Source organism: Castor canadensis, chromosome 3 (assembly GCF_047511655.1).
Source record: "Castor canadensis chromosome 3, mCasCan1.hap1v2, whole genome shotgun sequence".
NCBI classification, from domain to species: Eukaryota; Metazoa; Chordata; class Mammalia; order Rodentia; family Castoridae; genus Castor; species Castor canadensis.
In genome coordinates this window covers 121,094,836-121,122,718 of record NC_133388.1, presented here as the reverse complement: position 1 = coordinate 121,122,718, position 27,883 = coordinate 121,094,836, and the positions used below count along the sequence as shown (strand labels likewise).

General features: G+C 37.5%; 1 protein-coding gene across 3 annotated transcripts in view; it reads right to left on the bottom strand.

The window, feature by feature from the left end:
• Positions 1–250: 250 nt before the first annotated feature.
• Arfgef1 (ARF guanine nucleotide exchange factor 1) overlaps positions 251–27,883 on the bottom strand; it is a 136,273-nt gene continuing 108,640 nt past the window's right edge. For 2 of the 3 annotated variants that reach the window (XM_020183903.2, XM_020183904.2), the window contains exons 29-39: positions 27,557–27,687; positions 24,042–24,171; positions 22,455–22,590; positions 22,233–22,371; positions 20,909–20,981; positions 9,673–9,805; positions 8,227–8,366; positions 6,701–6,869; positions 5,232–5,370; positions 4,042–4,159; positions 251–1,667 (exon numbers count right to left, since the gene is read on the bottom strand). In XM_020183903.2, coding sequence (XP_020039492.1) covers positions 1,503–1,667; positions 4,042–4,159; positions 5,232–5,370; positions 6,701–6,869; positions 8,227–8,366; positions 9,673–9,805; positions 20,909–20,981; positions 22,233–22,371; positions 22,455–22,590; positions 24,042–24,171; positions 27,557–27,687 — 1,473 coding nt within the window. In that variant the 3' untranslated portion in view covers positions 251–1,502. Of the gene's footprint in view, positions 1,668–4,041; positions 4,160–5,231; positions 5,371–6,700; positions 6,870–8,226; positions 8,367–9,672; positions 9,806–13,389; positions 13,729–20,908; positions 20,982–22,232; positions 22,372–22,454; positions 22,591–24,041; positions 24,172–27,556; positions 27,688–27,883 lie in introns of those variants that run through there. The other variant, XM_074068563.1, reaches the window with a different exon arrangement.

Below are 27,883 nucleotides of genomic sequence, written 5' to 3'. Positions count from 1 at the left end.
TCAAGTAATACATAGTCTTACTCTGGGTTATTAATACACAAAAAAAATTATGAATACTCTATGGTTAAGAAAGCAGAGGGTGGGTGAGGGGGAGAAGCTAATGCCAGAAGGTGGAAAGTAAGTTATTCTGGCTGGAAGTACTCTGTCTGCAGTTTAGCTTTTAATTAAAAAACAACAACCAAAAAAACTAAAAGAAAAGAATCAATGAAACATGGGGCTGCTGGTTACACAGGTTTTGCTTGCACTGATGAAATAATTCAAAAACTTTATTGATCTATATAACCTGATTAGAATATGCCGGATGAGAATCATTGTACAGAAAGTTGTACAGAATTTTTTACATAGAAAACTTTACATCTGTACCATATACATTTTACCCATCTGAAAAAATTTTCTACATCCACTGTTAATACGGAATGCTTGACAATCTTGTCTTTTAACCATCAGCGCACAATTCACAGTATGAATACATTTCCAGTAAATTAACCTCTCCAAACCATGCCAGATTTATTTTAATATATTCAACATTAAATTCTGTACATAAGAGTAAAATCTACATCAAGCCCCGCCACCCAAAAGAAAAGAAAGTGACAGCAAGATTCATTTTGCAGTGATTCAAGTTTCAGTCCATGAAGGATGATTCTATTTTAATGGATCATCTTTAAAAGCCCCAAGAGAAGTATATTACAGGTAGTTACTGTCAATAGGGGTATTGTCTACCTTTGCCCCCACCCCCCATTGTTGTTCTTGACGAGTGTCAGCCACAACATCTTCTGGGCAAACAACCCCTCAAAATCACCACCCCCTAAAACAGGGCAAAACTAAAATCCCCACAAAATAAAGACAAAGTTCAACCCAAATGTTTAGTGCATTTGACAAAATATTATGGGTATTTTAGCAAGTGGATAAGAAAATAAAGAAATAAAATAAAACAGTGCAGGAAGAACTTTATAATGTTAAGATTTTTATATTACAGACCTGCATCTCTGTACATTTTTCACAGAAGGATTATTACCAGTATCTTGGATAGCTTGAGTGTGCAAATATCTTCAGAATAAGAATACCATAGTTGTTAAATTCTTTTACCATGAGCAATAATTTTTCTCCCCCATCCCCCAATTATAAACATTTTATCCTTCAAAATACAGCTCTCCTGAGTTGTACTTCTTGCAGAAGTTCAATCTTTACATCTATAGTTCTTTGGGTAAATTTCACTTCTACACCTGCCAAAAATGTGTAGGCATTGTCTGCCTCTGAGGACAGGAAAGGACCCCTAAGCACAGCTGACACTTTAAAAAAGCTTTCTGTTCACCATGAGCCCAACATGACACAGAATCCACCACATTACTAAGGGGACCAGATAGAGTGATCCAGGTTTGAGTTATACTTGTAAGCATCTCTATCAGAACTCAAGACACTGCAATTTGTAGGAAACCTCAGCTCCAGGGTCCTTTTACAGAGCGGAGAGATGTAAACACCAACAGAAAAACATTAAGTTCCCATCATTGCTTGTTTATTCCAAGTTCCTGTTCAGGTGGTTGTGATATCTGAAAAACTATTCCAATTCGCAGAAAAAATCTTCTAAGAACAGCACGAAGTTCAGGAATCAAGTCAAACTGCATGATTTCACATAAGAGTGGGTAGTAGAATGATGCATGAGCTTTAAACTGAGGGAAGAATGAATTTCTCCATTAGTAGTGCTTGCATTATAAACCACTGAGCCTAAAACTGCACTTAGAACCTGAGCACTTTGGGACATGCAACGATCACAGGAGATGAAAGACTGAGTCTCATCAAGTAGTGACTGCCCCTGGATTGTGGAAATGGAAGACTGAGAGACTGAGGGCTGGGGTTGTGGCTCAAGTGGTAGAGTGCCTGCCTAGCAAGTGCCAGGCCCTGAGTTCAAACCCCAGCACCACCAAAAAGAAAAGGAAAGATTGTGAAGAATTCAAAAGACTCAAACACAATTAATTTATCATTGTTTTTTAAAAAGTTTCTATTACATACCTCTGATCATCTTTTAATAAATTAGCATTGTGTTTCCTAGATAATAAAATGAAGCTGAGTAGGAAGAAAGATGAGTATTTCTAGCACAGGTTACTAAAAATTCTATCTTTTGAGTGCTAAATACAATTTCTAAGTTTTAGGAAAAATCTGACCTAACATTGAAATATAAAATATAAAAACATCCTCTAGGCAAAAAGCTTTATACATTCTATCTATACAGTTCAACTTATAGACTTGGACTCCAGCTTCACTGCAGTTCCCTCACTCAGACCACAAGTTTGGTCTCTTTTCTTTCATTTTCTGGTTCTCTGCATCCCACCAGATAGGGAAGCAGTAGGACACACTGTGGCAAGAAAGCAAGTGGTGAGGGAAGACACTGGGGTTTGGAGTCTTCCAAGCCTTACCCAGAACAGGTGGAAATGCACCTGGACACAGGGCTTGGCTTGGGATGAAAACCAATAGCACCCCATGGTACCACCCTGCCTCCACAGTTCCATGGGCTGCTAGGATGTAAAGTGTCAGGCATCAGGCCATCTGACTAGACGTAATTAAATATAATCAGGGGTCACACCTACTCATTTCCTTGTATGTAAGCTGTTGACAGTTGCTACTTTTTTTTTTAGTGAAATGTATATTTTTGAAAATCTTAACTATACATTTGTATTTCCAATTGTTTTACAGGTGTGTTTTATCTTTATTTGAAGTTTTTTTTTTTGCAGGTGAGTCAGTACCCCTAGGTTCTTTTATGCATATGGTTGTCCTGATGCAGCAGCTGAAAGAATTTGGAACTATGTTGCAAGTTAATTTTTGGTTTCAATTCTGGGCCAATGCTGGTGGGCCACTTCTGTTAAATGTAACATCTCTTTTCCCTTGTGTTTTATTTTTGTGATGCCATTTTAAGTGGTATCAGGTTTAAACATTTGCATTTTCAAAATATTTTTTAGATTGTCCTCTTGATCTTTGTTCATTTTATTTTATTTTTTTTCATTTTTCTTTTATTATTCATATGTGCATACAAGGCTTGGTTCATTTCTCCCCCCTGCCCCCACCCCCTCCCTTACCACCCACTCCACCCCCTCCCGCTCCCCCCCTCAATACCCAGCAGAAACTATTTTGCCCTTATTTCTAATTTTGTTGTAGAGAGAGTATAAGCAATAATAGGAAGGAACAAGGGTTTTTGCTGGTTGAGATAAGGATAGCTATACAGGGTGTTGACTCGCATTGATTTCCTGTGCGTGTGTGTTACCTTCTAGGTTAATTCTTTTTGATCTCACCTTTTCTTTAGTTCCTGGTCCCCTTTTCCTATTGGCCTCAGTTGCTTTAAGGTATCTGCTTTAGTTTCTCTGCGTTAAGGGCAACAAATGCTAGCTAGTTTTTTAGGTGTCTTACCTATCCTCACCCCTCCCTTGTGTGCTCTCGCTTTTATCATGTGCTCAAAGTCCAATCCCCTTGTTGTGTTTGCCCTTGATCTAATGTCCACATATGAGGGAGAACATACGACTTTTGGTCTTTTGGGCCAGGCTAACCTCACTCAGAATGATGTTAAATGAGTTCATAGACTGTTCACTAGAGATTCTGGTCAGGTGTTGTCACTAAATATGTCACAGGCTGGTTGCACAGGCTCAGGGACCAGATGTGGCCTTGGGTAGGGGTGGAGTACAATGCCATGAGGCAGGCTGGACAGCTGTTTCAAAACAGAGAATTTCAATGCCTACAGGGATAAGAATAAGAATTTCAATGCTGGGGGACCCAGGAGCTTGTCCTGGTGTCCTGTGAGATTCTGATTCCTCTCCTGTGGGTTGGAGGTATGGCTCAAGAAGTAGAGCACCTGCCTAGCAAGTGTGAAGCCCTGAGTTCAAACCCCATCCCCCCCAAAAAATCCAGAATCTTCTATAGCACTGCTGTTTAGATTAGGTATCAAAGTTGAGTGAAGATGGAACACACTAAGAACAAATAAGCAGGAGCCAGTTAGGCCACAGGGCTCTGGATTACAGAGTAGGCTACAAATGTGAGCTTGGAGAGCCTCCTACTTACCCGATTATCACTGATCTTCAGAACTTTAGTTAGGAACAATAACAGTAAATTAGTCCAGGCTTCTCGATGACTTTCTGACGTCAGAGTGAGAAAGTAACTTAGTGCTTCACTGCAGACACTGGAAAAGAGAAGGTTTACTCTTACACACCTGCCAGTGTGTGTGTGCACTGAGAAAGAACAATTAACAGAAGGTAGTAAATATTAACTATGAATGAAAGTGCTAGATCCTGTCTGTTTAAATGTGAAAATTGCAGTGTCAATATTTACATTTATGTTTTTCAAATCAGAAAGAAAACCAAACATTGAAAGAATCCATTGCAACTTATCAGGAAACGACACTTCCTTAATTTTCTAAGTCTCGCTGAATTTAAAGCTACAGTGGGAGGAGAGCACACACACAAGTCTGATGTCAAGACACCTGGGTTGAAATACAGGGTGGCTCTTCCCTGCACCTCAATAGTCTTGCCCATAAAAATAGGGGACTGGAGACCAAGTGATTTAAAATTCTAAAATGTATTTAGCTGGTCTCTGAGAACATCTATTCCCAAGTACAAAAATGAATTACAATACAGATGCCTTTCTAAATAGCATGTTTCATTCTTAGCATGAATTTAATTTTAGTTGTCATTAAGCAAAAACAAAATGAAAAAAGTAATACTAATACATATCCAAATTTTTTTTTAATTAAAGGCAGTCAGACAAGCTCTCATTTTTATGAATGACTGCTCTGTAAAAATGGGCTACCTTATGGCATCAGAAAGACCTAAAACCCGTATCTTAAAACCTCCACTATCTTAAGGTTTCTGAATGTTAGAGATAAAGTCTTCTCCTTTGTCCTGTATTGTACACATAATCTGGTTGGATGTTACCACGTGTACAAAGGACCACAGGTGGCGGACTTCTGTATTCCCAGCTACTCAGGAGGCTGAGGCAGGATGACTGCTTGATTCTAGGATTTCAAGGCCAGCCCTGGGAAACACAGTGAGACCCCCATCTCATTTGAAAAGGAAACAAACAAAAAAAGCACATCCATCTGTAAGACTGCCTTCAATTATTACATTTTCATAACTGATCTATGAGATAAGGGCTTCCAGGGTCCAAAAGCTCACCTTGATCCTGCCATTGTCCCTTTCCTGCTCTGCACTACACAGCCACATGGGTCAAAGGCAGAAATGAATCAAGAGTCTTACTTTAAAAGCCTCTGCTGGACCTCTTCCCAGGCACTGACCCGGCTCTCGTCCATGTACATCCGGAAGAGAATGCGAAGGCCACAGGCAAGGCTGCTCGTCTCCTGCTTCAGAAGGTTGGGCTTGGACTTGCCTTTGAAGCCTGCAGAAAGGGGAAGTTTCTGGGATGAGTCTGGGGAGGAATCTTACATAAAGGAACACCAGCTGGTGGGAGGCACACAAGTGCGTTCAGCCATTGGCATCAGCTGCCTACAAAGCAGAGCTGCCCTAAGCCACAGTAGGCTGTACCCTTATGTAAGACCTTTCTGGAAAAGCAGAACCCTTCATATGCATCACACCTGAAGCCTGGCAGACAAAGCTGTAGGTGTGGTGAGCTGTGCTCCCGGCAGGGATCCCGGATGAAGGAGCAGTGGGGGAGGGAGGAGAAGCTGCTTCAATGCAGAGATGTGAAGGGTACACTGCATGTGGAAATAAGTGGCCTGGTCACTGCCTCAGAAGCAGTCCAGTCAAATGGTGACAACAAGCTGAAGAAAGAGGAAAACAGTAACTACTTCTGTTCTTTGCTGAAGATAGGTTATAAAGGGTAAAGACTGATGTCAAGTAAATATTAGCTCCCCTTCGTTATTTTTCCTGCCACACTCTGCTGCCTCTCACTCTCCCAGCACTGTTCTGCAGGTAATAGGTACTGAACAACTATTTCTTAAATAAAAGAAAAACTAACAATTTAGGGTAATGTATACAAGTTTTCTTTCTTTTTCTTTTTTTTCCACTACTGGGATTTAAACTCAGGGTCTCGTGCTTGCTACGCAGGTGCTCTACCACTTGAACCCTCAGCCCTTTTGCTTTAGTTATTTTTTTAATTAGGGGCTCGTGTTTTTACTCCCCTCCCCCTAAGGCTGTCCTCAGAACATGATCCTTGTACTTGTGCCTCTGAGTGGCTAAGATTACAGGCACCAATCACCATGTCTGGCTTTTTTGTTGAGATGAGGTCTTGTTTACTTTTTTTGGCCTGAGCTGGCCTCTAATGCCTCCTGAGTAGCTGGGGCCACCACACCTGGCCCCTAGAAAGCTTACTTTTTATTTAAACTTGCTAACTTATTCTAAAACAAATGTACCTCCCCACTATTATTCAAAGGTATGGCCATTCCCAAGCAAACAGAAGTTTTATACCAGTATTCACATGCAGTTCATTTTTTTCCCTCATAAAAGGACAGTTTCTATTATGCAAATGAGTGTTAATAGGAAGGCCCAGCCTCCGTAAACAAGATAAATGATCATCATCAGATGAACTAAACAAATTAAACAAATCCACCCATGTAGTTATTTGGCTTATTGTTGACCAGAAAAGGACCTGGCTCTAAGAATACACTATTACTAAACCTGAGTGTACAATGAATTCTGACAAATGCTCTTATCTGTGGTGCATCCATTCACAATAACTACATGACATATGTGAGACCCAAGCAGCTTACCTGCTTTCCACAGAGCAGTTCTTTGTTCATTGTTAGAATTAAATGCTTTTGCAAATCTATGTGACTCCAACAAGCAGTCCAGTAGCTTAAAAAGCTGTTGTGATGTTAAAAAGCGGTACATCCCTTGGTCTTGAGAATCAACTCGAACATCGAAGTCCACTGAATCTCTCTTTGGAAGACAAACCACCACAGCACAGTCACCATAACTGTTGTAAATTCAGAACTCAATACTCCCCAAAGACCACTTTTACAAACAAGCCACAGAACTGATCTGTTCTTTCTTAACAAAGGAGGGAATGTCTGCCTCCTGGTCACCAAGCACCAAACTCAAGACCCCAGGGCTTCTGTGCTCTCCGGCCACTCAAGGCTGCTTGAACTGTGATTTTAATTATTCCCTTGCATAATTCTTCACCTCTTAGTACCTGGCAAAACAGCCCACTCCAAAACTGAGAACCAATAGGACTGAGACAAACAGACTGGCTTCTCTTTAAACTCAACAGCTGTGGGCACTCCCAGCATCCTTCCATGATTCTCGGTCCCTGTTTCTCAATGGCCAGCTCACTGTTCACTTCTCAAGTATCTAAAACATTCTTCTCAACCTCACATGGTAGATGGCTTTTTTTTCCATCTTACTGAGAAGCCAGAAGCTGTTGGAAGAGATCTCCCACAAACTCCTATCCCCAAGGGCACCAACCTTCCCAAATGCCCCACCCTTTGTCCTCCCCCTTTACCATGAGTGCACTGTCTGGTGGTGACCCTACACAATTGCATGGGTCCCCACTCTGCATGAGGTACCATTCTCAGTCACTCAGAAACACTGCTCTAGCAACTCCCCTCCCCCCGCCCCCAAACACACTCAGTTCCTCTCTACTGAACCAAGAATGCTCTTAGCAGTGAATGTGCTGCCATACTGCTGACTTAAAACAGCAGAATTAGAACACATCAAGACCCTCTTATGATCCCTCGTGCTCTTCCAGCTATCATCCTATTTCTCTGAACTCCTTTATAGCAAAACATCTTGACAAGAGTTAACACTAGTTCCTGCCTCTTATTCCTCTCTTCTCTTGTACCCATTACAACTATGGTTTTTTTCCCCTCGATGTTAAAATCTGATACTGTCAAAGCTTGCCAAGTCCTCCAAATTGCTAGAGGGCAATTTACAGGTGCAATGTTACATGGCCTATTCAGAGAATTTGACCACATTCTTCTTGAGACATTTTCTTTATTGACTTCCAGGATGCACCAACCCTTGCTTCTTCCCTGGCCTGATTCTTAGTCTCAGTCTCTACCAGGTGCCTCATCTCTAGGAGCTATAGAGGCCCCAGTACTCAGTCTCTAACCCTCATCTTTACTATGACTGTAATACCCACTACTCTGTGACATTATCCAGTTTCAGGATCTAAAATGGCAGCTATGTGGTTGAAGGATCGCAAAATGAAACCTAGTCTGCCCTTGTATCTGAGGCCCAGACATTGCAGATGACTTACTACTCCCACAGAAATGCAACTGTCTTCACAGCTCCTTACCTGGGCTGCAGCTAGATTTTCTGCATCTTCCTTCTTACTTGTGGCTGGGAAGAACACAATGTTGTCGATGGTCTGGATGAGTTCCAGCTGCACAACACATTTAATCAACAGGGCAGCAAACAATTTTTGTTCTGGAAATTCTGTGAGGAAACCCCCCAATGCACATGCAAACAAAACATTATTTTGAATCCTTTGTAATTTCTATGACATTACAATGCTAAGGAAACACTAATATGTTTGCAGGCAATCTGCACGTATCACATTGAGTTTCTTTTTAGTATAGAAAGCATTTTATTACAAATTCTCTTCTTTGGTACCAATTTGTGGAAGTTAAATTTATTCTTATTGAATATATTCAGATATTTTCCAATAATGCTATTCTATTTACTATTTGGTTCTTACTTCTAGATCTCAAAACAAAACAAAGGAACCCATAGGACCCATGGTTTTTTCTTCAAGTGTCATCTCCACAGTCCTTTACTATAGTCACAGCCAACATGGTGCACTCACTCAGTCCTTCATTTGAGTCAAAAAACATAAAAAGGTATAAATTACTGATCCATGAAATCAGTCTTAAAAACATGCAAATGAAAGAAGCCAGATACAAAAGGTCATGCATTTTGATTCCATTTATATGAAATGCACAGAATAGGCTATCTACAGACACAGAAAGCATAGGGGCAGTTGCCAAGGGTTGGGGAGCGAGAGAATGGGGAATACTGCGCAATAGTTATAGGGATTTCTTGTGGGAGTGTTGTAGAACTAGATTGAGGTGGTGGCTGCACAACATTCTGAATGTACTAATGCCACTGAACTGTTCATTTCCAAACAGTTACTAGTGCCATGTAAATTTAACCCCAATTTAAAAAAGTATTTAAAGTATTTAAAGCCATCCTGTTCTCTTTAAGGAGGTAGTAGTCTTTTCTAGGTGTTGTCTTCCTTCAGCAAATGAAACTGCACCAATTTAGTAAAAAAAATTTAAGGGTTTCCCCTTTTTTGGGTAAAGATGAGTGGAGGACTTTATATCCCTCCGTGGATATAAAGCAGTGTGGTAAGGCTTGATCCTTTGACCTGGAAGCTCCTGACTAGAGGGCAAGTGGTCCCTTCCTAAGTCCTCTTGCAGATGAGAGGAGAAAGGCATGTTGGGCCCCAACTTTGCAGACAGAAAGTGGGGCCAACACACAGAATGGATAGAGATGGAAGACCCATGCACTCAATACAAACATTAGCCAAATGCTCTGTGGAAAAAACAAGATATTGCAGGTGCCAGAGGAGTTCTTGGAAGATAGCATCTGTCAGTCATGTCCAAGTTGGGGTAGACATAGTGAAGAAGTGACTACACATTCAATTATAGCATATACTATTAATAATAAAGGTAAAACCAGAAGTGTTACTCCTTGTCTATATAAAATATACAATTTATTTTTATTTAGAGAAATAACTCACTTGCTGTAGACTTAATTTTGCTAACTTCTTCATTCATAGCTGAGACAGAAACCAATGGTGCTTGCTGTCTATTATCTGCAGATCTTGGTTGAATAGAATCATGTATATCTACAGATTTCTGTGATATTGTATCCTAATAAAATAAAAAATACACTGTTAAGCACACTGAAAGGATGAAAATATTTTCTATTACACTATTTAAAATTATATTACTTCCCTTTTGAAAAATGAAGTCCTAAATAATGTGATTATACAAAATAAAACATTATTTTAAGTTATCTATACATGGATAAAAGCTGTCTTTAGGAGAAAAGCTTTCTTTCTGATCCTCAGTGGCCTCAAGCCTGATAACCACCCAAGATCAACAGGCAAAAATGCTCAGCAACAATACATGGAAAAACTAGTCAGCAATGCCCACAAGTATTCACAAACTTTAGAGAGAACACATATTTGTGTAGATTGGGGAATGATCATTTGTCACCCAAAAAACAGGGACCAGAAAGATGAGTTTGAGGATGACCAACTTGAGTATGGTGTTATGACAAGACACTGGACAATGGAATTCAATAGACCTAAGTAAGAATTTGGCTCCAGCATTATTAACAGAACCACACAAAAAATGATGAATCTTCAACCTAAGGTTTTCTGATCTGCAAACAGGTGACTCTCTCTGCCAGTTACATCAAATTAGAGAGAACAGATACACAGCACTAGTACAATGTCAGAAAGTAAATGGTAGCTGAACTCTTCTTCAGTCTTTGTTTAGTGACAACAGTATAGCATACTCAGAAGAAAACTTGGTTTCAGGAGAATCACCTAACTCCTATTTTTTAAAGAGTCCAGCCTGAACCAGCCTTACCTGGGTTTATGAAAGGAAGGTGGACTGTGTTCCCAGAAATAGTGTTAAAACAGTATTTTAACTGGAGATTAAAATATCATAGCTTATGATCTGTGATTTCCAGTTCTGGATAAAATGGGGTTAACACATACCAAACCCGATCCTCAAACTGTCAAATGTGAAAACATTTTAAACAGTAAAGCACTACACAAATTCTAAAGCCGTATTATTATTACTACAGTTCTTACCCATCTTTCTAAGCATTTAACACACTTTGAGTAAAAATTACATGGACCCATCAGAGTATTTGTCTTAGGTAGTTTAAAATATATCTTAAAAGAAAAATTCACATGTAAATATACTTATAGAAACACTTAAAAATTACAGTCCCTTAAGGGAATGTTTATTGCTTCAAAATAACTATAAAAAGAAATGTCCCTCTGTAACATAATTTTAATTAAAGATATTTTAAGGGAGAAATTAATCAGATGTTAGAACTAAACATATTATTATCTTACTGGAGATAAATAAAAGGATTGGTTTTTAAACCTTTTTGTTCACTTGGCCTTCTTGAACATTCTGATGATTTCTAAAAAGCTAATCCCATCCAAGTACTAACCAGGCTCTACCCTGCTTATTAGCTTCCAAGATCAGATGAGATCGGGTGCGTTCAGGGTAGTATATCAGCTCAAATATTAACAATGAAAACCAGGACTATAAAATAGGCACATTTGTGCAGGGGGGGCAGGGCGTGTTTCTAGTAGAAGGGGGAGAGTGAATTAAAGAGACTAAGGTGACAGTATAGGGTAGATGGACTTCATATACCTATATGAAACAGACTAAAAAACCTCTTTGCAATTGCTTTAGGTGGGGTGGGGAGGGGGTTGAGGGGGAGAGACGATGGGGACAATGTAAATAATGTGCACTATAAGTCTAATCACAATTGTTACTGTGAATCTCCCACTTGTAAAATGAATATACCCTAATAAAAAAATTTATAAAAAAAAAAAAAAAGCTTCTCCCCAGAAAATTCAACATGCACAAAAACTAGGTCATCATAGTAACAGCTTAAAAACTGTTCTCTGTATTTGAGAAATTTCTGTTAGATATACTGCTTTTTCCATTTTTCTGGTTATCAAATGTAAGTAAGAACAAGTTTTTTGGTAATCTTTGGCTTTCAAAGAACAGTTCTGCATCAGGACTAATATGTTCCTGAAATCTCTACATGCTGATATGGAGACATTTCCTATATAACCTGACTACAAGAGTCTCTAAAAAATTTTCAAGTTTTTTTTAAAACTACGTATAGTATACTACATACATACATATGAAGACTGTTTGAAAAAGGGGGGAAGAGGGAGCGGAAGGATGGAAATACAATGGAGGGGGTAAACTTGTTCAGGCATACTGTACTCATGTATGGAATTAGGACAATGAAATCCCTTTTATTAATGTATGGTAATTCAAAAATAATATTTTTAAAACTACATATAATACTAAATATATGTAACTGCATAGAGAACAGATGGAAGGATCTATACACAGTATTCAATACTGGACTCAGGGTGCAGGGTAGTGTAAAAGGAGACTGGCATTTTTTTATCCCATATTCTTTCACAGTGTTCAAATATTTATTTATGCTTATATGTGTGTGTTTACAGTCTTAGGTGCTTTTTGTATTTTTTTTAAAAAGTAGTTCTTAAGTGCATACCAAGAGATAATTCAGCTGAGAATGGCAGTTAAAAAATACCACAGTTTATTGGCAAAATCTGAGTAGTGCAGAGAGAGAAAGAAAGCAGAGTGCGGGAAGAACAGGTGGACATGAAAAATGGTGGCAGCAGCAACAGGAGGAGTTTAGGAGAGCAGAAAGCAAGATGGAGCTGCAGCACTGAAGACTCTCTGAGCAGGACTCTGGGCTCTCTGCGTTCGGTACTCTAGATCCAGGACTAGGTGCCGTCATGGTATACTTTACCCTACACTGCCTGATTTAATCCTAGTCATGAGCCTCACTTCACACGGAGGGTTAAGTGACACGCTGAAGAGGTAAGAAAGAGCTGGATGCACAGCCAGAATTTCATGAGGGCTGCAAGCCCTCTCTATACTATATAGTAGCAGGAACAAACCAGAATGCAACCAGCTCATCCTGGGCTTGTGAAAAGAATGCCCTGTAAGTGGTAGGGTCTGTGGTGACTGGGTACCTTCAGATCAGTCATAGAGCAGTGTGGGCCCCCTATCCCAGAAGTTACAGTTCTCAAGAGGAATTCAAATGTTGTATTTCTGTGAAATCTAGGTTTTAACTGTTAACAAGTTAAGAAATTTAAAAGTGTGAATAAATGTAAAAATGGTAAAATAAAAAAAAGAAATTTAAAAGTTGTGGGAGATGGTCAGGTCAAGGGACACTACTATGCTGTGTATGGCCTCCTGGGTTTAAAATTCAAAGGCTCCATGGAGAAAGCAGTAGAAATCTGAGTAAGGTTTATGGATTAGATAACAGTATTGTTTCAATGAGAACTTCCTGATTGCTAATTAGATTATGATTATATATCTTTTCGTTTTCCTCAAGGAAACACACACTAAAAATTTTTAAGGAACAAAAGGCATGGTATTTGCAAATTTCTTTCAAAGAATTCAGAAATCAACAAAATTGGAGAAAAGGGCAGAACAGGTTCTGCCTAAAAGTGAGGACGTGGGGGGGAGAAAGAAGGGGCAGGAGGGAGGGGGGAAAAATGGCCCAAACAATGTATGCATACATGAATACATGAATAAAGAGAAAAAAAAAGACAGCTGTAAAAAAAAAAAAAAGCTAAAGAATTCAGAAAACCATGGCAAGGGGCAGGACAGTGGGAGGAAAAGGGAGAAAATAAAATGATAACATAGGTAAAACATGGTTATAGTGGTCAGATTTATTTGTCAACTTGACTAGGATATAGTACCAATGTCTTATGTACTTAAGCCAAAGACTAACAATTAACTCAATTAAACACTAGTCCAGGTATTGCTGTAAAAGTGTTTTACAGATGTGATTAACATGCAGTCAGTTGATTTAAATTAAGGAGATGTTCTCTATAATTTGGCAGGACCTCATTTTTCCTGAAGAAGAAATCTTGCTTGTGCACTGCAGCTTTAGCTTCTGCGCAAGTTAACAAATTGCAGCCTGCTGTACAAATCTCAAAGTTGCCAGTCCCACAGTCCCCCAATCCTTGAACACACCTCTGCGTCTGTAAGGACAGTGCCAGTGAAGAAAAACCACAAATATTCAGGATGCATAGAGCTCAGTGCTGCACTGTATGTGATGATTCATTTTTTCCCACCACCACCCAACTTTCACTAAGGACATGCCACCTTTCAATAAATCTAAAATTTTTACTGTATCACTTAAATTAAACACAGTACATGCTTTTTTTTTGGCTTGGGAGGCTTACCATAACTTTTACTTTCATTTTTGGGCACCATTTACTTTTTTGGGAGGCATATTTTCACAAAATTATGGGTAAGGAAACATTCAGCAGATCATACAACCATTTAAACACCACTGACCATAACACAGGACTGAATGAGAGCTTCTTTGTAACAACTGAGCTGCAAAACGCATGCATGACAATTTAAAATTTTGGGTTTTGAAATTTTTCCTTTTGGACTGTGCTTACTTAGTCAAAAACCATGTGTTATATTAAATCCATGAATAAGGTGGGATTACTGTATATGTATTTTGTGTGTATATTGTGTATATATTGTTACCATGAGGTAAGATATACACTTTGTCGCTATACAACAAATATGTAATAAATGCAGAAGTGGCTTTGCAATGGGTAATGGTAAAGGCTGGAAGAGTTTTTGAGGAATATAACAGAAAAACCAGAGACTGCCTTAAAGAGACTGTTGGCAGAAATATGGGCATTAAAGGAAATTCTGGTGAGGATTCAGAAAGAAGATAGAATACATGGTAGAGAAAGCTTTTACTCAGAGAATGCATGTTAAGAATAGGATGTTGAAAGAAATATGTCGATAGGTACTTCTGGTAAGAATCAAGGAAATCAGAAACATGTTATTGGATACTGAAGGAAAGCTGATCCTTCTCATAAAGTTGCTTTTAGAAAACCTGGCTGAAATGGCCCCCGAAAACAAGCAGGAGTAGCAATACTTATCTCTGACAAAGTAGACTTCAAACCTACATTGATCAAACGAGATAAAGAAGGACATTCCATACTAATAAAAGGGGAAATAGACCAAAAGGAAATAACAATCATCAATCTGTATGCACCCAATGTCAACGCACCCAATTTCATCAAACATACCCTGAAAGACCTAAAAGCATATATAAACGCCAACACAGTGGTTGTGGGAGACTTTAACACTCCATTATCATCAATAGATAGGTCATCCAAACAAAAACTCAATAAAGAAATCCAAGATCTAAAATATGCAATAGATCAAGTGGACCTAGTAGATGTCTACAGAACATTTCATCCAACCTCTACACAATATACATTCTTCTCAGCAGCCCATGGAACCTTCTCCAAAATAGATCATATCCTAGGGCACAAAGCAAGCCTCAGCAAATATAAGAAAATAGAAATAATACCATGCATACTATCTGAGCACAATGCAGTAAAAGTAGAACTCAACAACAAAAGTAAAGACAAAAAACATGCAAACAGCTGGAAACTAAATAACTCATTACTTAATGAAGAATGGATCATCGATGCAATAAAAGAGGAAATTAAAATGTTCCTGGAAGTCAATGAAAATGAAAACACAACCTACCGGAACCTATGGGACACAGCTAAGGCAGTCTTGAGAGGAAAGTTTATAGCCATGAGTGCATATATTAAAAAGATTGAAAGATCCCAAATCAATGACCTAATGATACATCTCAAACTCCTAGAAAAACAAGAACAAGCAAATCCCAAAACAAATAGAAGGAGAGAAATAATAAAAATAAGAGCTGAAATCAACGAAATAGAAACCAAAAAAACCATACAAAGAATTAATGAAACAAAAAGTTGGTTCTTTGAAAAAATAAACAAGATCGATAGACCCCTGGCAAACCTGACTAAAATGAGGAGAGAAAAAACCCAAATTAGTAGAATCAGGAATGCAAAAGGGGAGATAACAACAAACACCATGGAAGTCCAGGAAATCATCAGAGACTACTTTGAGAACCTATATTCAAATAAATTTGAAAATCTTAAAGAAATGGACAGATTTCTAGATACATATGATCATCCAAAACTGAACCAAGAGGAAATTAATCACCTGAATAGACCTGTAACACAAAATGAAATTGAAGTAGCAATCAAGAGTCTCCCCAAAAAGAAAAGTCCAGGACCTGATGGATTCTCTGCTGAATTCTATCAGACCTTTAAAGAAGAACTGATACCAACACTCCTTAAACTGTTCCATGAAATAGAAAGGGAAGGAAAACTGCCAAACACATTTTATGAAGCCAGTATTACACTTATCCCAAAACCAGGCAAAGACACCTCCAAAAAGGAGAACTATAGGCCAATCTCCCTAATGAACATTGATGCAAAAATCCTCAACAAAATAATGGCAAATCGAATTCAGCAACACATCAAAAAGATTATTCACCACGACCAGGTAGGCTTCATCCCAGGGATGCAGGGGTGGTTCAACATACGAAAATCAATAAACGTAATAAACCACATTAACAGAAGCAAAGACAAAAACCACTTGATCATCTCAACAGATGCAGAAAAAGCCTTTGATAAGATCCAACATCATTTCATGATAAAAGCTCTAAGAAAACTAGGAATAGAAGGAAAGTTCCTCAACATTATAAAAGCTATATATGACAAACCTACAGCCAGCATTATACTTAACGGAGAAAAATTAAAACCATTCCCTCTAAAATCAGGAACCAGACAAGGATGCCCACTATCTCCACTCCTATTCAACATAGTACTGGAATTCCTAGCCAGAGCAATTAGGCAAGAAGAAGGAATAAAAGGAATACAAATAGGTAAAGAAACTGTCAAAATATCCCTATTTGCAGACGACATGATCCTATACCTTAAAGACCCAAAAAACTCTACTCAGAAGCTTCTGGACATCATCAATAGCTATAGCAAGGTAGCAGGATATAAAATCAACATAGAAAAATCATTAGCATTTCTATACACTAACAATGAGCAAACGGAAAAAGAATGTATGAAAACAATTCCATTTACAATAGCCTCAAACAAAATCAAATACCTAGGTGTAAACCTAACAAAAGATGTGAAAGACCTCTACAAGGAAAACTATACACTTCTGAAGAAAGAGATTGAGGAAGACTATAGAAAGTGGAGAGATCTCCCATGCTCATGGATTGGTAGAATCAACATAGTAAAAATGTCGATACTCCCCAAAGTAATCTACATGTTTAATGCAATTCCCATCAAAATTCCAATGACATTCATTAAAGAGATTGAAAAATCTACTGTGAAATTTATATGGAAACACAAGAGGCCACGAATAGCCAAGGCAATACTCAGTCAAAAGAACAATGCAGGAGGTATCACAATACCTGACTTCAAACTATATTACAAAGCAATAACAATAAAAACAGCATGGTACTGGCACAAAAACAGACATGAAGACCAGTGGAACAGAATAGAGGATCCAGATATGAAGCCACACAACTATGAGCAACTTATCTTTGACAAAGGAGCTAAAAATATACGATGGAGAAATAGCAGCCTCTTCAACAAAAACTGCTGGGAAAACTGGTTAGCAGTCTGCAAAAAACTGAAACTAGATCCATGTATATCACCCTATACCAAGATTAACTCAAAATGGATCAAGGATCTTAATATCAGACCCCAAACTCTTAAGTTGATACAAGAAAGAATAGGAAATACTCTGGAGTTAGTAGGTATAGGTAAGAACTTTCTCAATGAAACCCCAGCAGCACAGCAACTAAGAGATAGCATAGATAAATGGGACCTCATAAAACTAAAAAGCTTCTGTTCATCAAAAGAAATGGTCTCTAAACTGAAGAGAACACCCACAGAGTGGGAGAAAATATTTGCCAATTATACATCAGACAAAGGACTGATAACCAGAATATACAGGGAACTTAAAAAACTAAATTCTCCCAAAACTAATGAACCAATAAAGAAATGGGCATGTGAACTAAACAGAACTTTCTCAAAAGAAGAAATTCAAATGGCCAGAAAACACATGAAAAAATGCTCACCATCTCTAGCAATAAAGGAAATGCAAATTAAAACCACACTAAGATTCCACCTCACCCCTGTTAGAATAGCCATCATCAGCAACACCGCCAACACGGGGAAAAAGGAACCCTCTTACACTGTTGGTGGGAATGTAAACTAGTACAACCACTCTGGAAAAAAATTTGGAGGCTACTTAAAAAGCTGGACATCGATCTACCATTTGATCCAGCAATACCACTCTTGGGGATATACCCAAAAGACTGTTACTCCAGAGGCACCTGCACATCCATGTTTATTGCGGCACTATTCACAATAGCCAAGTTATGGAAACAGCCAAGATGCCCCAGCACAGACGAATGGATTAAGAAAATGTGGTATCTATACACAATGGAATTCTATGCAGCCATGAAGAAGAACGAAATGTTATCATTCGCTGGTAAATGGATGGAATTGGAGAACATCATTCTGAGTGAGGTTAGCCTGGCCCAAAAGACCAAAAATCGTATGTTCTCCCTCATATGTGGACATTAGATCAAGGGCAAACACAACAAGGGAATTGGACTATGAGCACATGATAAACGCGAGAGCACACAAGGGAGGGGTGAGGATAGGTAAGACACCTAAAAAACTAGCTAGCATTTGTTGCCCTTAATGCAGAGAAACTAAAGCAGATACCTTAAAAGCAACTGAGGCCAATAGGAAAAGGGGACCAGGAACTAGAGAAAAGGTTAGATCAAAAAGAATTAACCTAGAAGGTAACACCCACGCACAGGAAATCAATGTGAGTCAATGCCCTGTATAGCTATCCTTATCTCAACCAGCAAAACCCCTTGTTCCTTCCTATTAATGCTTATACTGTCTCTACAACAAAATTAGAGATAAGGGGAAAATAGTTTCTGCTGGGTATTGAGGGGGGGGAGCAGGAGGGGGTGGAGTGGGTGGTAAGGGAGGGGGTGGGGGCAGGGGGGAGAAATGAACCAAGCCTTGTATGCACATATGAATAATAAAAGAAAAAAAAAAAAATAGAAAACCTGGCTGAACTGTGTTGTACTGTGGAGTGGAAGACATAATTTATAAATAAGTTAGGTAACTGTGGATATTTAGCTGAGATTTCCAAGCAATGTTAAAGGTGTGGCCTAATTTCTCCTTGCTATTTATGGTAAAATGCAACAAGAGATAAGTTGAAGAAAGAATTGTTATTCAAGAAGGAGCTAGTACTTATTGTGTGGGAAGTCCTCAGCCTATGCAGATTATAAATTAAAATTAGGAAATTCAAAGTTAGGAAAGCATACTTTGGACAGAAGGCTGGGCCAGTGATAGGGCTGGAAAACTGTGACTAATGGTCCTGATGGTCCAATTGACCATATCAGGAAGTATGGATTCTCTTGACACAAAGACCTCTACAAGGACTGAGAAAGATAAATCAGCAGGAAGAAACACACAAAAACCCAGCCTGGACTAAAAGGGATAGGAATGGGATGAAATAAAGGAAAGTTGACAGATTTCTAGGATTTTTACAGGTAGAAAATGGGCTAATAGAACTACTTACCCAGAGGGCAGAGCTGCAGTCTGAGGGAGGAGCATCAAGTCACAGAGCATTTCTCAGACCTTAAAACTTAATGTATTTTCCCTGCTGGATTTTGAACTTGCTGAAGTCTGGTCACCCTTTTATTCCAAATTCTCTCTTTTGGAATGAGTGCCTGTATCCTGTACCTATACCTCCATTATACTTTGGAATCAGGGTACTTTTTTTCCCCCTAGGTTCACAGATCCACAGATGGAGATGTATTTTGTCCCCAAATCAGTGACCCATGTTCCTTAATCTAGATGACTAAAATAATGAGATTTTGGGAATTATGATATTTAGATGAAATGTGGACATAATGTCAATGGTATAATAAGTTGAGACTTTTGGGGAGCTTAGACTGGGGCAAATGTCTTTTGTCCATACAATAAACATGAATTTTTGGGTGCCAGAGTCTAACAGTGGCCCCTAAAAAGTAAGTCCTAACTCCTGGTCCCTGTGAATGTGACCTGACTTGGAAATCAGGTCTTAACAGATGTAGTTAAGTCAAGGATCTTGAGGTTGGTGGAACAGCTCAAGTGGTAAAGCATCTCCTAGTGATGAAAACCCAGTGCCACCAAAAAAGAAGATAAAGGATCTCAAGAATCATTTATTTAAGGGTTGTCCTAAAGAACTAACAACTAAATAACTAATGTTCTCATAGAAGTGAGTGACAGGGGAACCATGTTTAGAGACAGAGATTGGAGTGATGTGTGTACAAGCCAAGGAATGCCAAAGGTTGCCAGCAGCCACCAGGACTGAAAGATGCAGGGAAGGCTATTTCCTTAGAGCCCTCAGAAGGAACATGATAGCCCTGCTGACTCCTTAATTTTAGACCTGTGACCTTTATATTTAACTCAACAAGTCTGTGATAGTTTGATGTAGCAGCACAACTACATTGGGTGAAAGGTTATTGGGATTCCTGGTTCTGTTTTGACAACTTTTCTACAGGGTGAAATTATATAAAAACATAAAGTTTGAATAAAGGAAGATCCAATAATATCTTCAGATTGGCAAAAATCCCTCTGTACTCTGGTATCTGCCATTGATAGTGAGATCATTTTACTTCACGTTCTATGTTGAAAATGATTTTAAATAGCCCCTCCATGGCACACACTGAGTTAAATTGTGGTTATCTGTGAAATTTATCAGCAGGATATTTAACCTGAGAATTCCAAACAGCAAAATTTATATAATCTTTGTAAGAGAGTTGGGTGCAGTGCTATAGTTTATGTTCCTGTCAAAATCCATGCTGAAACTTAATCCCCAATGAATTCCATTAAGAGATGGGCAGGGCCTTCAGGAGGTGATTTGGCCATGAAGGCAGTGCCCTCATTAATAGGATTAGTGCCTTATTAAAAGGGTAGATGAACTAACTAGGCCCTGCTCTGCCCATTGCCTTCTACCATGTAAATATGTAGCAACAAAGTGCCATCTTGGAAGCAGAGAGCAGCCCTCACCAGACACCAGACCTGCTGGGCACCTTTCCATCCTCTAGACTATGAGAAAATAATTTCTATTATTTCTAAGTTACCCAGGCTCAGGTATTTTGTTATAACAGTGGGAATAGGCTAGAGCATTCATGTGTAAGAATCTGATCACACGGTAATATTACTAGCCATAAGTAATTTAAAATATGCTTTATTTACTTACCAACTGTTTTTCACTCACAGGAGATGGAGGTGGGGGAGCAGCTTCTCCAGAAGTAGGACGCCAAGTCAGGAGCCTTTAAGACACCAAAGTCACACTAGTCACTTCAGTGTATGCCACATGCCATAGTCAACATATTTTGAAGTAAGCACAAAAAGGTAAAAAAACTGCATTGAAAACATACACTGCCTTTGGTGCTAAAAGCAACTTAGTGAAAAACATCCAGTAAAAGCATAATCTGTTCATCAGTTTTACAATAAAATACACTTTCTGGAAAGTTTCAAAAACTTTAAGAAAACTACATTTTCTGAGTGCCTTCAAGTATTATCCAAAGTAAGTTTTTAAAAAAAGTTTAAGGCTTTTAAAAAAGTCACAGAATTAAACTAAAAATCAATATTTATAGAACTCTTTATAGTCTACTTTCTAAAAAATGTGTAAAAATAAATTTTGGTCCCAAAGAGAAACTTGCTACCCGTAAATTAGGTACTCAGGACAAAAAGATGATTAAGGACAAATTTTTGTTTCAGAGAAGCAGTAGCTTAATTCCAATTCAATATGAAGTGTGTTGTAGCACAGATTTTTTTTTTATTAAGAGATGCTTATTAGATGATATTTACAGTCATATACATTATCATGAGTATGTAACTCAATAAATTAAAACAGATGCAGTTTTTTTTTTTAATAGGTACAACTAGTTAATTTTTGTAAAGATCTAGGATAGCTGCTAGGCAAAAATTTGCACCATCTTTGACATGAGGGTCACAGATAAACTGACAGATATGTTTCATTTGTCAGTTACTCACATTGCTTCAACAAAAAGTGCATCAGAAAAATTTTAAAAATTATCCAATAGTTGGAAATAAGCCAAAGAGATCACTGTGGGCCATTTTAGTGCAGTCCTACCTACAGACTGCTTCTCCAGGGGTCCACTACTTCTTTTTGATTCCTATTTACTATTATGATATTTAAAAGGGAAATACAAGAGCAGAAACATTTAATTTGTGTCAAGAAAAAAGTTGTCTTTATTTAAAATGTGAACTGATAATTTTCTGATACCAATAAAATCTTAAGTCAGTAGTCATTCCATTATGACTCACATTATGGACAATCAGATTAAAGATTTAGATTTACAAAGAATTTAATTCATGTCTTTGCATTGGTTTACAAGATTTTGATTTGTAATCAATCTGAATCCCTGTAACACTGAGCATGCTTTATAAAATTTCCATTATCAGAAATCAGTAGTCACTATCAAACTTTTAATGACTTGTTACTATTAAGCTCATTTAATATATAAACATAAGTGTAAAGTTGTATAAAATCTTACGCATGTGGGATTGTGGTTTTGAAGATATCCAGTGTGCAGTTACAAGTTTTATCCCAGATTTCTAGGGTAAATTTTTCACCGTTCAGGATAACAACATTCTCTAAGCAGTTTGTACCAGATCGTGCTAACTGCTCATTGTCTAAAAGAGGAAAGAGCAACTCATTTTACACATTACCAAGACTACATGCAACATTTTGTGTCACATAGCTGGTACAGACCTACCTTGCTGCACACACCAGTAGAGCTGGGCAAAAATATCATCCAACAGTACATCACTGAGTACTTCTAAATACTGGGTGAATACATCACAGATTGCGTAAAGTGCATGATTGCAAGTAGTTGTCATCCATTCGGCTTTCTGGGGAAAAAAAATCATTAAGTAAGGTCACACCAATCATCAACTACTAGAATTAAAAGCAAATATGTTTACATATTTAAAACATTTCAGCTGTTTAATGCTGCTTTCAGACTACCAAATTTCCTCTAGAACATTGTACTCATTACCTCAATTTAAACTAGACATGAAAATAATTTAGCTATTTTCTGCACTGTTTTAACTATTAAAAGAAAACCATCACCAGATATTTTTAGAGGGTGGGGGTGGTGCTTGGGTTTTACTCCAGGCCTTGCGCTTACTGGGTAAGCACTCTGCGGCTTGAGCCGTGCCTCCAGGCTTCTGCTTTTTTAAGTTATTTTTCATGCAGGATCTCACATTTTTGCCCAGGCCAGTCTCCTACCTATGGTCTCCGGCATAGTCACTTGTGGCTAACTGAACACTATGGGATCTCAGTCACTTTTTTGCCCAGGCTGGCCTCAAACAGGGATCCTCCTGAGAATCTGGAATTAAAGAGATAAACCACTGGGCTTGGCTACTTTTTCTTTTTCTTTTTGACAATACTGGGGTTTGAACTCAGGGCCTTATGTTTGCTAGGTAAGCACTTCAACTACTGAGCCATATTGCCAATCCTTTTTGTTTTAGTTATTTTTTGAATAGGATCTCAAGTTTTTGCCTGGGTAAATCTAGACTGCAATTCCTCAGTCTTTGCCTCCTGAGTAGCTAGTATTACAGGCGTGAACTACTGTGCAAGGCTCAATGCAGCACTTTGATATTAAGACTATGGCTTCTAAATCAATGTGCATGAATAGTAACAGCTGGCTTTGCTCTACTTGCTCTAGAGTATGACAGAGCAGGGGAAAAAAGAAGAATGTATCCAAGTGGGATTAGCACAGATTTAAAATAAAATTAACTTTCCTTTAGTATAGTTACCTCAAACACACATATAAGGAAGAAGAGTTATACAAAATAAGTATGAGTAATTTAGTGTTTTTTTTGAACACTTACAAAATAATTGCAGAAGTATACATTTAATACTGATTTATAGGACAAAATGGGAAAACCCACAGTGCCTAAACTTACATACTATAACTGGTTTGTAAAATGCACTGAATAAGACAAATTTTACTTTGCATTCTTTATTCAATTCAAAATAAGAATTCACTATGAAATCTTAAGTAAAGTTAGTGGTGTATTAGAGTTGCAACAACATCAACTGTGGAAAAGCAGCTAAATGTTAAACAAAAGCAACGAAAACAAACAAAAAAAAAACCCAAACTCACTTGTATTTCCAAATAGTGTTCGTTTATAAAAAAAAGAAAAAAAAAAAAACCCTATTTTTTCTTATACATTAAAGAAAAATTTTCTAAGAAGTCTTTTCTGCTCAGTGTGTTTAATTTGAAAGACTAAAATGTACTGAATAAAAATATTAACCTTCTAATTTGGCTATGTTAAGTGAAATTTCGTGTTCTTACCTCTGTCTGCTGTTCTGGCAATTTCATATTGTCAAAAATTCTGAAAACAATTCTAAATAAATCCTGCCACCAGTGTTTTTCGTAAGTGTGGCCGTATGTTTTCATTATTTCAAACATCACTGTTAAACCCCTAAAATGACAAAATATAATTAGGAAAGCTGTAATATAAAAAAGCAACCCCTTCCTAAGATAGCTTTTATTGCTCACAAAGCTACTAAAAACAAAGTTTAAAACCAGTCTTTAATATAATGAGTTTTAAGAAATTTAAGTTGTAAAACAAGAGGTTTCCTTAGGACTCATCATTCAGGAAAAAAACTTCAAAGGCCCTGGTGTTAAGTTTATTTATTTTACTTCCCCCCCACCACCACTGTAGCATTTTAAACGCTATAAATGGAGTTACAGATTGAAAAAGATTATGAGTAAATATTAATTTCAACTACAGCCAAGAAGGAAAGGGTATATACATAAGCAGTGTAAAAAAAAATCAAGATTTTTAAAAATCTTTTAAAAATAGCTGTGGAGATTGTTTTAGTTACCACTGTAAAGCTTGTTCACACAATACCTAAAACGCAAAAAGATGTATAAATCTATCCACTCTAAGTATAAGTAAGACCCATGAAGGCAGGGGTCTTCATCTGTTTTGTTTCCTGTTATATTCTAAGCCTAAGGGTATTGTTCATAATCTAGGAGGAAAGCAGTCAGTATTTGTTGAAAAAGTAAATTGTTTAGAATCACAATAACTACATTTTAGGTATGAAAACCGAAAATTAAAATCACTTCCCTGATTCTTTCTTGAAATATTTTCATGCAACCATTAAAAAGTTTGATCTTTTCTCTATGTCATTTTTTTCTGGTAAGATATAGGATTTCTTCAATTTAGAAAAAGTTTTTATTTACTGAAGTCTGAACAAAAGTTCAGAACAAAAATTTTTCTGAAAGACTTTACAAGGATTGGTAAATAGCCTACCCTTACTTGCTGCTGTGCTGTTAACCCTAGGTATGCCCGGTATATAGTACGCTCTCAACAAATATTTGTTATATGAACATGGAAAATAACATTACAGTGTGTTTATTCCTACAGCAAATTTACAACAGTCCCCTTGATCCTATAACCCCTAGTATCTGATATGGGCAGTGGTACACACTGAAGTAAAGACATTTGAGAACCCATCAGAGTTCTGCCACAGGATGCTAGACTCACAGTTCTTTTATTACACTCAACAAGGCTCTCTCTTCTCCATCTGCTGACTTTGAAGTTCATCCTCTCCCAATCCCAGTCTCATGACTGAAGGTAGGTAAGGAGATGTGGGTAATCCTTTTTCCCCCACCCCGGAGCTCCAAAGCAAACATAGAAATCAATAGTTTCCAAGGATTGTACTACTGAAGGTGTCTTTTTTTCCCAAAAAAAGTAATACTTAAGAGTAAGAGTTACTTTTCAAAAATAAATAAGCTAGTATAGGAAAAAAAATATGAGACTCCAGGTTAATTATTTAACCCTAAATCTGCAGAATTTATGGAGAATCAAGTAAGAATACATGTAAAAGATTTTTCTGTAGTTATACACATCACAGCACTGCTTTTTTTTTTTTTTTTTTTTTTTTAAAGCATAAGCAACTCCACCAGTCCTTTTGCCCTTGGTAATTTTGAGGTAAGGTTCAGCTTTATGCCCAGACCAGTCTGGATAATAATCCTATTTGTGCTTGTACATGTAGGTGGAAAAACAGGTGCACATCACCAACATCCAAACATTGGTTGAGATAGGGCCTCGAGAACATTTTGCCCAGGCTGGCCTTGAACCATGATCCTCCTGATCTCTGCCTCCTAAGTAGACAGGATTATAGGCTTGAACCACCGTACCTAGCCCAGTGATGCAGTTTTAAATACAATCTTAAATAACAGTCTATACAAATCCTAGGATTTACATTAAAGGAAAATTAAAGGCCATCACTGCAGAAAGTTCATGGATGATTTCCCTCTCCATTACTGATATTTCTGCTTCTTTAAGAACTAGAAACCCAACCATAATCTAAACAAGCAATAGGATGAGAAGCAAGGTATCATGGTCCCAGGCAAGGAAAAGCTAGGGAAGCAGGTATGTCCCTATTGAATACATTGCTAAATAAATGGTCAGAAGAGAGTACTGAGGGTTTTTAGTTTTGTTTTTTTTGAGAAAAAACTCAGTGTACAGCCCAGGCGGGTCTTGAACTTGCCGTCTTCCTGCCTCAGAATAACAGCGTATGCCACCATGGGAGTACTGACTTTCATGACTTTTTATTATTATAATCTGTTAGTTCCTCCACTGAGGTGGCTGGACATCTGAATTGGGCGCTATCTTGAATTTTATCAAGCTGCTAACAACAGGTCCACTGCTAAACAATCCACCGTGTCTAAATACAAAATAAAATGTTTTATAATGTTCTTGTGATATGCTAAGTCTTAAGACAAACCTCTATAAAGTCTGAGTCCTATTTTTGGATTACTTACCTATAATACTGTAAAACTGAGCCTATAACTTGAATTTAAGCTTGGTGGGTATGATTCTGAAGGAGAGATTCATCCTTTCACTAAATTTCTATCATTGGTTTTGTACAATTCTGTGTTACCTTTATAATTTAAAAAAACTGAAAAACTTACACATCCAAATAACTAATGATTCTTCTAAAATGGTGAGATACCTGTATGGTATTTTACGTAATATAAAATTAAATGCCTTCCTTAAATGTTTGTTGACAGATATTAGGACACGCAAGTCAACCATCTAAATTTGGCAGTCAAAAAAAAAGTATAGTGTAAGAAAAACTAGTTGCATGATGTGAAGAATATACTGAGCAGTTACATAATATCCACAATAGTTCCTTCACAAACTACTCATGTTTATATACAGATCTCTGGCTGGGAATATATTTTTGAAAGAGTTCTACTTGAACAGCTCTGTATTAATCAAAATTACGTTACTGGCCTGACTTAAATGGTTTTTTAAAATGCACCAAGTATGAGTATGAGTAGGGATAAGAAAGAGTAATAGAAAAAAAAAAGTAATAGGGGGATGAATATGATTAAAGTATATGCACGTATGGAAACATCACAATAAAACCCGTGTACGTTTAATATGTGCTAATTAGAAATGGTGCTTTAAATAAAATACTGAAGTGTGTGCATTTAAAAATTCTTCCCTCATGTACCAGGAAATAAATTTTGCTACTAACCTCAATTTCTGAAAACAAATTATGAAAAGATAGAAATGTTCAGAGCATTAAACTAACTTAGAAGCCAAAATTAAAAGTATACTACAATCAAAATTTAAGGAAAGTAACGTACTTCCTTTTTATTTTTGCTCTATTTAGCATATTTTAAAATCATATTAATATATTTTAAAATCTGGATAGCTAATTACTATATTTTGGTAAAAAAAGATTTTATAGCCTTTAACTGTGTACTTCTGTGCATATTAAAAAAACTTTTAATTAAAGTCAAAACACACTCTTCAAAACTTGAATTCAAATACTGATTGTTACCTGGTTCTTACATCTAATTTGCATCTGTTGATGATACAGGATAACTCAAAGAGAATCGGGAACCATCCTCTCACCCACACCCGATCTTCAGGTGCCACATTCATATCATCACTTGTGTATTCTTTGAAAGCCTTCAAGAAGAAAAGTTAGATTATGAAAGGCAGAACAAAATACTTGTATATTCAGTGTGCTATTTTCAAGAAAAAATTTAAATGTTTTACCGATCAAAAGTGGGCAATTTAATAAATAATTTACCAAAAAGTGAAGACCGTTAACTGGCTACAAAGACTACTGGACTAGAACCTAAAAACTGGCGTTACCTTTAAT